This window comes from Anabas testudineus, chromosome 9 (genome assembly GCF_900324465.2).
Source record: "Anabas testudineus chromosome 9, fAnaTes1.2, whole genome shotgun sequence".
NCBI classification, from domain to species: domain Eukaryota; kingdom Metazoa; phylum Chordata; class Actinopteri; order Anabantiformes; family Anabantidae; genus Anabas; species Anabas testudineus.
Genome location: NC_046618.1, coordinates 24,893,941 through 24,902,713, shown reverse-complemented (window position 1 = coordinate 24,902,713; position 8,773 = coordinate 24,893,941). Strand labels below are relative to the sequence as shown.

General features: G+C 42.3%; 1 protein-coding gene across 1 annotated transcript; it reads right to left on the bottom strand.

The window, feature by feature from the left end:
• Positions 1-3,240: 3,240 nt before the first annotated feature.
• Positions 3,241-6,485, bottom strand: rsph14 (radial spoke head 14 homolog). The gene is made up of 6 exons (XM_026342476.1): positions 6,236-6,485; positions 6,017-6,119; positions 5,484-5,602; positions 4,588-4,822; positions 4,361-4,497; positions 3,241-3,850 (listed from the first exon to the last, which is right to left on the bottom strand). The coding sequence occupies exons 1-6, from the start codon at positions 6,408-6,410 to the stop codon at positions 3,582-3,584; spliced, it is 1,038 nt and encodes a 345-aa protein (XP_026198261.1). The 5' UTR covers positions 6,411-6,485; the 3' UTR covers positions 3,241-3,581.
• Between the last annotated feature and the right edge of the window lie 2,288 nt (positions 6,486-8,773).

Here is an 8,773-nt window from a genome sequence, read left to right as displayed (position 1 = left end):
GAGCGTTGAGAGATAGAGAGGGAGCGGAGAGCGGAGAGGGACGAGTGATGAGGGAGAGAGATAGAGAGAGGAGGAGAGAGAGGGAGAGAGAGAGTGAGAGAGAGGTAGAGAGAGAGGGAGAGAGAGAGAGAGAGAGAGAGGGGGAGAGGAGAGAGGAGGAGGGAGAGAGAGAGAGAGGAGGAGAGAGAGAGGTGTGAGAGAGAGCGGAGAGAGAGAGGAGAGAGAGAGAGAGAGGAGGAGAGGAGAGGGAGAGAGAGGGAGAGAAAGAGAGGGAGAGAGAGAGGAGCGAGAGGAGGAGAGAGAAGGATGAGGGAGAGAGAGAGGATGGGAGAGAGTGTGAGAGAGGAGGCTGTGTGAGAGATGAGGGAGGAGAGAGAGCCGAGAGGAGGAGGAGAGCGAGAGAGAAGAGAGAGATAGGGAGAGAGTGAGAGGGAGAGTAGAGAGGTGAGAGAGGTGTTGAGAGAGAGAGAGGAGAGAGGGGAGAGAGAGAGGAGGGGAGATGCAAAGAGGAGAGAGGGTGGAGAGTGAGAGGGGGAGAGGTGAGAGAGGAGAGATGAGAGGACGAGAGAAGAGGAGGGAGAGAGGAGCGAGAGCGAGAGAGAGAGAGGAGAGACCAGAGAGAGAGGAGGAGAGAGAGCGCGAGAGGGAGAGAGAGGAGGAGAGGAGGAGGACGAGCGAGAGAGAGAGAGAGAGAGAGAGAGAGAGAGAGAGTGTGTGAGAGAGAGAGAGAGAGAGAGAGAGAGAGAGAGAGAGAGAGAGAGAGGGAGAGAGAGAGACAGAGTGTGTGTGTGAGAGAGAGAGAGAGAGAGAGAGAGTGTGTGTGAGAGAGAGAGAGAGAGAGAGAGTGTGTGAGAGAGAGAGGGAGAGAGAGAGTGTGAGAGAGAGAGAGAGAGAGAGAGAGTGTGAGAGAGAGGGAGAGAGAGTGTGTGTGTGTGTGTGTGTGTGTAAGAGAGAGAGGCGAAAGAGGCGTCTCTCTCTCTCTCGCTCTCTCTCTCAGCCTGTTACCTGTCTGCTTATTCAGCCTGTAAATGCTCTCTCTCCTCTCTCTATATCAACTTGCTGTTGTTACCTGTTCAATAATGTCTCTCTCTATCTCTATCTCTAAGCTGTTAACTGTCATATTGTCCTCCTCCTCTCTACCGCTACCTCTCTCTCACGTCTGTCATGATTTATCCCTCTTCTAGCCTGTACTGTCAGTCTCTCTCTCTTCTCTCTAGCGCCTTAATGGTCATATCTCTCATTCTTCTCTCTCTCTTCTACGTCTGTATAGTCTTTTCTTCTCTCATCTAGGCCTGTTACCTGTCTATGTATCTCTTCTGTATCATTATCAAGCATTTACATGTCTATGTCTCTCTATTCTCCTCTCAGCTCTTCTCGTTAGCTGTCCATTGTCTCTCTCTCTACTATATCTATCTAACTCTATACTATAGCTTTGGGTCTTTGTTTGTGTTACCTTGTCTTCTATGTCTCTTCTCTCTATCTCTCCTAAGCCTGTTACGTCTATGTCTCCCTCTCTCCCTATTCAGCCTGTTACCTGTCTATGTCTCCTCTCTCTCTCTCTCTCGCTCTCTCTCTCAGCCTGTTACCTGTCTATGTCTCTCTCTCGCTCTCTCTCTCAGCCTGTTACCTGTCTATGTCTCTCTCTCTCTCTCTCTCGCTCTCTCTCTCAGCCTGTACCTGTCTATGTCTCTCTCTCTCTCTCTCTCTCCCTCTCTCTCTCAGCCTGTTACCTGTCTATGTCTCTCTCTCTCTCTCTCTCTCAGCCTGTTACCTGTCTATGTCTCTCTCTCTCTCTCTCTCAGCCTGTTACCTGTCTATGTCTCTCTCTCTCTCTCTCTCTCGCTCTCTCTCTCAGCCTGTTACCTGTCTACTCTCTCTCTCAGCCTGTTACCTGTCTATGTCTCTCTCTCTCTCTTTGGACCAGTCCATTTGCAGCATTGGGGGTGTTTATAAATATTACAACTAAGACATTTACCTAAAGTAAGTAAATTAAGTACAAATACTGCAGTAATACTACAGTACAAACAAACTCTATTACAAGAACTGTATAAAGAAGCAGTAGAGATTCTTCAATAATCAAAAAGTTACTGCAGCAAAAAAGCAATCAGAAATATTATGAAGATAATATAAACTTACAGTAAAAAGGAATAAATAATGTGTTTAGTTCTAGTTAGTGATTTATGACTTTAATGTTGCAGCTGTTACAGGTGGAGCTGATGTTATTACTTTCTTATTTATCACCACACTATATAAATGTGCTGATTCCTAAATGGTAAATTCAATATTTTAATGTACTGACCAGGTTTCACATCAGCTCTGATGGTTTCCACGCTGGTGTCTCCTCTCACGTCACCGCCTGCAGCTTGATGCAGTAATAAAACATCAACGTTTGTTTCAGATAAAGAAAACCTTCATGAATTAAGCTTTTATTGTGTAATAATAAGCTGCTGCAGAGCTGATGTCCTTAATTCGACTGAAGAGCAGCTTCTTTCAGAGCAGCAGGTCAAACAGGAACCTCTTTTCAGCAGGACACAACACACTGCTGAAGCTGATCCTGCAGTCACTGTAAGATGTTATACAGCGAGTTATGAATAAATTCTAGTATAAAAACCTGTTTTAATGAGAAAAACTAAAAGTTTTTGTGTCTGTATTTGAGACACAATTCAAATTACAGGTAAAGGATGAAACAGTTCGACTGCAGAACAATTAGAGAAGAGTCAGAAAGTCTGTGACAGATCCACATAAATATCTGTTTATAGAGTTTGTCATCACAAAAGTATTAGTTAGAATAAACTGAGACGCTTCAAAGGTTTCATGTGTTTAAGTTGGAGGCTGAACAGGTTTATACTGAGTCCCTGTGGTTTCTACAATAACACACAGTGACTGAGAATCACTGTAATTCAGTCTAAACAGCAGAGCACATCTGGAAGGGTTTCAGACACAGACGTGATCAACACAAATTTAAAACCTGGTTTTTAAGGAAAATTATTTAATAATAATCAGAACAGCTCTGTCAGAGGTGAAGGATGTTTCAGTTTAACAAGCAGCAGTGTCTCTTCAGGTGTAATTGAAATTCACGTCATCGTGAACTGAGTCATTTATTCACCGACTATGTGGGTTTAGATGTTTAGGAAGAGTTCTCATTATACCTCCACGGTAGAAGGTCCGAGGTCCGAGGGAGTTGTGCATTACATCACATTTAACAAGCAGATTAGAAATAATAACAATTATTTATTTGATAGATTTTTATAATTGATGGTTTGATTTGGTTTCGTCCAGTCTCCAGTTCTGACATTATTATTATTATTATTATTATTATTATTATTATTATTTCTACCTGCTGTCGACTCAGCTTCATGTCACATGCTGATGTCACTACTTCACTTCATCAGTAGAAGCTACTAATACTCCAGCAGTTTGAAGTATAATTACAAAGTACATGCAGTACTACAGTTGCACACATGTTTTCACTGTGCCCGTCATGCTGTATATAGTAATAATAATAATAATAATAATAACACATCTAATTTATTATTTTATTTATCTTATCAGTTAGAGACCAAACCAGCATCATCAGGGTCTTAGGGGGTCCAGGTAATGACCCTGATGGCGGTCTGTGCGGCCCGCCTGATGTCCTGGTCCTTCTCTGCAGCCTCGCTCCTCCTCACCAGCAGAGGGAGCTGCTGCAGCAGGAGGCGTCTTCCATCTGGAGCTTCAGCCAGGGAGGTCAGAGCCCGCAGGGAGTAGATGATGAGGGCCTTCCTCTCCTTTTCATCCTCCTCCTCTTCTTTCTTAGTCACCAGGTTCAGGAGAACAGGGACGACGTCCAGGTCCAAACACTGCTGCTTCCCTGCAGGAGGAAAACAGGATCAATCACATGGTGCATTCATGGGTTCACAAAGAAGACAACTATTTGATGATCCTGTGAATGGACACAGAACTGAAGGTCTACTAAACTGAAAATAGTTGTAGGAGGAATCGTCTGTTATTTAATTTATGTTTTCTTCACATTGTAGAACACATCTTAGCTCTTTGTTTATAAAAAAAAAACCATCAAATAATAAATCTTCATCTTCACACAGTTCAAATCACTTCACTCTCTGATTCTGGATCAGTTTGCAACTGATTCAGTAACCATGGTGACAGGTTTTGTTCCATTTCTTCTTCTCCATAGCAACAGCAGTCGAGGATGATGGGTATTGTGGTTTTTAGTTTAGTTTTAGCTTCATCAGAAGTCAAACCTGAAGGAACACTGAATGGTCCAGGAGAGGTTCTGTGTTGACGAATGTTAAGGAGAATCTGAACCAGAACTAGGTGTGTGTGTGTGTGTGTGTGTGTGTGTGTATTTTTGTGTGTGTACCTGCGGTGATGATCACCGTGTACATGATGACTCCTGCAGCGTTGGCCTGAACCTCAACGTCTTCGTCCTGCAGCAGACCGACCAGGACAGGAAGTAGTCCCTCCTCACAGACCTGCTGCTTCCCGTCCTCAGGAACACTGAGACCAGCAGAGAAAAATCACAGCAACAAACAAACACTGGAGCCCAGTCCACTCCCCGACTCTGTAAACCAGGACCTGGTGTCCTACCTGAGCGCCATCATGGCTGCAGCTGCCTCTCTGCGGATGTTCGTGGAGTGGTGTGAGAGTTTGTGGCCCAGCAGCGAGACTCCGTCAGAGGCCAGAGCCGGTAGAGCGTCCAGCCTGGAGCAGCGGCTGAGGGTGGAGAGGAGCAGAACCTCCTCCTCCTCCACCTCCTGCTCCTCCTGTTCCTCTCTGAGCTTCAGAATCAGTTTAGGAACCAGAACCAGGAGAGCCTCTGCTCCTGCAGGAGCACGAACAGTGATAATGAAAATACAGCTGGTTTTTAGGGAGAAGAAACAAAAGGGAGGTCTTACTGTAGTTACTGTGGTTACTGTGGTTACTATAGTTACTGTGGTTACCGTGGTTACTGTAGTTACTGTGGTTCCTGTAGTTTCTTTACTATAGTTACTGTGGTTACTGTGGTTACCGTAGGTACTGTAGTTACTATAGTTACTGTAGTTACTGTGGTTTATTTACTGTAGTTAGTATAGTTACTGTGGTTTATTTACTGTAGTTACTGTAGTTAGTATAGTTACTATAGTTACTGTAGTTACTGTGGTTTATTTACTGTAGTTACTGTAGTTAGTATAGTTACTGTGGTTACTGTAGTTACTGTAGTTACTGTGGTTACTGTAATTTCTTTACTATAGTTACTGTGGTTACTGTGGTTACTATAGTTACTGTGGTTACTGTAGTTACTATAGTTACTGCGGTTACTATAGTTACTGTGGTTACTGTGGTTACTATAGTTACTATGGTTACTATGGTTACAGCAGTTTCTGTACGTAACTGTAAAATGTGCTGATTTAGTTCAAATTATCACTGATTACCTTCAACATCTTTAGTTTGAGTAATAATCTACATTAATGTCAACTGTTTCTTGAAGGATGACTCGACTGTACCTGCAGGCAGCAGGGCGAGACGGTTCAGGACTCGGTGGACACTTGTCCTGCAGGAGGACGAGGAGTCGTCCAGCAGCTGGGAGAGAGGAGGCAGCAGGGAGGAGGAGAGCAGGGCCTGTCTGCAGGAGGACACCACACAGACAGTAAAACACCGAGTGTGGACATTTGGACAGTTCTGTCCCTAAAGCTCCTGGAGACAAAACTGAGAGTTAACCTGAAAATCATCAACACAAAGGTCAGAGATGAACTTTGAACCTGTGTCTGTCTCTCTGACTACACCTACACTCAGCCTGGACTTTAGTGATGTCAGACCGCCACCTGGTGGTGACGTCAGAGAACAGCGAGGACAAACATAAATGACGTCTGGTGGTTTTCAGTATTTTTCTTCCTCTAAACTAATCAAACCTGAACTTTTCCACCGACAGACACCTTCTGTTTCTATCTGTTCCGTATCTTTTGTTTGTGTACTGCAGTAAAAATCTGTTTTTAAACTCTGACACCTGAACAGGTAACGATCTCAGGTGATCTGTCACCTGCCGCTGCTGTGGTTGATCAGCAGGTGAAGCAGCTCACAGGTTCGAGCTCTGACTGATGGATCTTCATCCTGCAACAAAACCTTCAGCTGCTCCACAAAACCTGCAGAGAGATAAGAAGAAGAATCCTAACTCACTTATTATAATAAGTATTCATCTGAAGTACTTTTACTTTATTCTTCTATTGTACTTCTACTGCACTATGTTCAGTTACTTCACCTCCATTCACAGTCTGCTGGAGCCGCTCCGGGTCGTGCACCAGGTCGCAGAGTGAAGCCAGAGCCCGCAGCCTCCCGTCGGTCTCCGGCTGCTGCAGCTGCTCGAACAGCTGCGGTACCGCCCGCCGCCCGAAGGCCACCGGAGCCCGGCTCGGGTCAGTCCGAACACCGGGCATCCGGAGCTTTTAGTGGGTTTAAACCGGGTTAATTAGGAGCTAACCGGGTTAGATGGTGAGTTAGCCCGAACTCAGAGCAGCTGTTGCCTAGTAACCGCATGTCAACATCACTGGACGACGGTGCTGCGTTCAATGCCTCTGGGAAAATCGGGATTTAGTGTCATTCAGGATTCTGGTCTCGCTGGACGAGTTAATAGATTCATAGAATTAATCTAAACCTGCAACAAGTAACTAGTAACTAACACAGTAACACTGTAAAATAAATGTAGTGGGGTATAAGTACAATTTGTTCCTCTGATATGTAGCATAAAAAAGTAAAACTAACATGAAATATAAAATATATATACCTTAAACTGGAATCACTGCATTGCTGCTGTAAACCTCCACAGACCAGTGATGTTGTAGTTTACACTCCTCTGTCCTGACTCGAATTCTAATAAGTTTATAATAAGTTTTAAATTTTAAAACGCACTTTTTCCAAAACACCAAACACTTCAGACCCATCTACCTGGCTGGAAGTCCCAGGGTCAAAATGAGAGCAACATTTTGCGACTCATTTGTTTAAATGTTTAATATATAAACTGAAAGTTGAGAGAACAAGAAAGGAAAATAGAGAGAAGTTGGAAAAAGCTGAAAGATTCTTCATCTGCGGCTTCATCCCATCATCTTAAAACATGCACGTCCTTCAGATTACTCAAACCAGGAAACCATTTATGTTCCATCCTATAGATAGAAGAGGGACTTTTGAAATTAGTTTGTCAAATGTATAAATGTATAATCGTATAACTGTTGCAGACGATCTTAAAACTAGTAGTAGTGGACAAATACACATTCTGACCTGATGAATGATGCTGCATGTATCTGACATTAAAACAGTATTAATGTTTGTTTTAATATTTCATTTTAACATAATTTTAACAAACCAGAGCTGGAAAACAGGCATCACCAATTATGTCAAGTTTAAACAGATGAAAAATCAAACATGATGTCACGAGGACAACTTTCTTCCTGGTATATTACTGAAGCGTCAGTTTGAAGAGCAGCCAACACTGAGTTGAGGAAACACGGTCGACAGAGTATCAGTACTCACATTACGATCACTTTCATCCTTCTTTTTATTAAAGTCCTACACTTTATATCTTTATTGCACTTTGTATTTACTTTGGTTATCTTTGTGTAATGTAGAGCTGATATGTGTTAGTAAAGTCTGTTTAACACAGTACAAATGTACATTGTTCATGGTTACAGCAATTATTAGTAAAGTACTGATCACAGCTGCTTTAAAGAAAAACAAACACAATCTACATTAAATTTTAAACACCACTGAGTTTCCAGAGTAACTGATGAATGAACAACACTAACCAAGATGATGAGGGCTAGTACCTCATCAAGGTATTTGATATTGTTATTTTATTAATTATTTTAAAAAGCTTCAGATGTTTGTCTGTGGGTTAAATTATTTGTGACAACTGTAAGTTGTTATAATGACTCATGATGGTAGAACAGCTGTCAGGATCCCTGTCTTGCCCTGTTAGTTTTCCTTTTGTTAGTCTCCTCTCTGTTTATTTTCTCCTCTGTGTCACCTCATAATTTTTTTGTGTTTTTCCCTCTGTTACCATCAATTTTCAGACAAACATTTACTCTAATGAAACTTATTCTTAGATTAAATAAAGTTTGGTACTGTAAATTCAAATGGTATTTAAAAATGGTCAGATAAAAGAGGGTTTTGGGGAAAATACAATATTCAAATAGTCAATTATTATTCTATCAAATTTAAAGATATGACAATCATTCTCTAAAAAAAGTTTTACATTTGACACAGCTACATTTGACTATCGTTGCAGATAGTAGTGAGTGACTGTCAGGAGTGAATTGGAAGAGTGAACTTGCTGTGAACATACCAACCACAACAGCAGGTTGCGGCTGGCATATCCTCGCATGTCCAAAGTCCTCGTTTAAATAGTGTAAGACAAATGGACATTGTGTGGGCTCCAGCATTTGCTTCTCACTCTGAATCACTCACAGACAGCTTCACGTATAATTACATGACAATGAAACGTAAACGTCTTTAAGATGTGGTTTATGTGAAGCATTTACAGACATCCTGCAGTTTCAGTTGTTGTCACAGGCTCCAAGTCTGTGGAAGTCTACTGGAGTGTTTACCTTTTTAAAGTTCTTTCTACAAATGTTCAATTTACAATGTTTATTTAGATTTCGTGATGTGACTGAACCAGATAACCTGCTCAAGATCTGTTAGAAGAAGGATTTAATCTAGGTCACTTTAGTGCTGCTTGATCGACATGTACACTATGGACAAGTTGCTCAGAAAGTCTGAACTTAACACTCCTTTAAAAGGTCAGTAT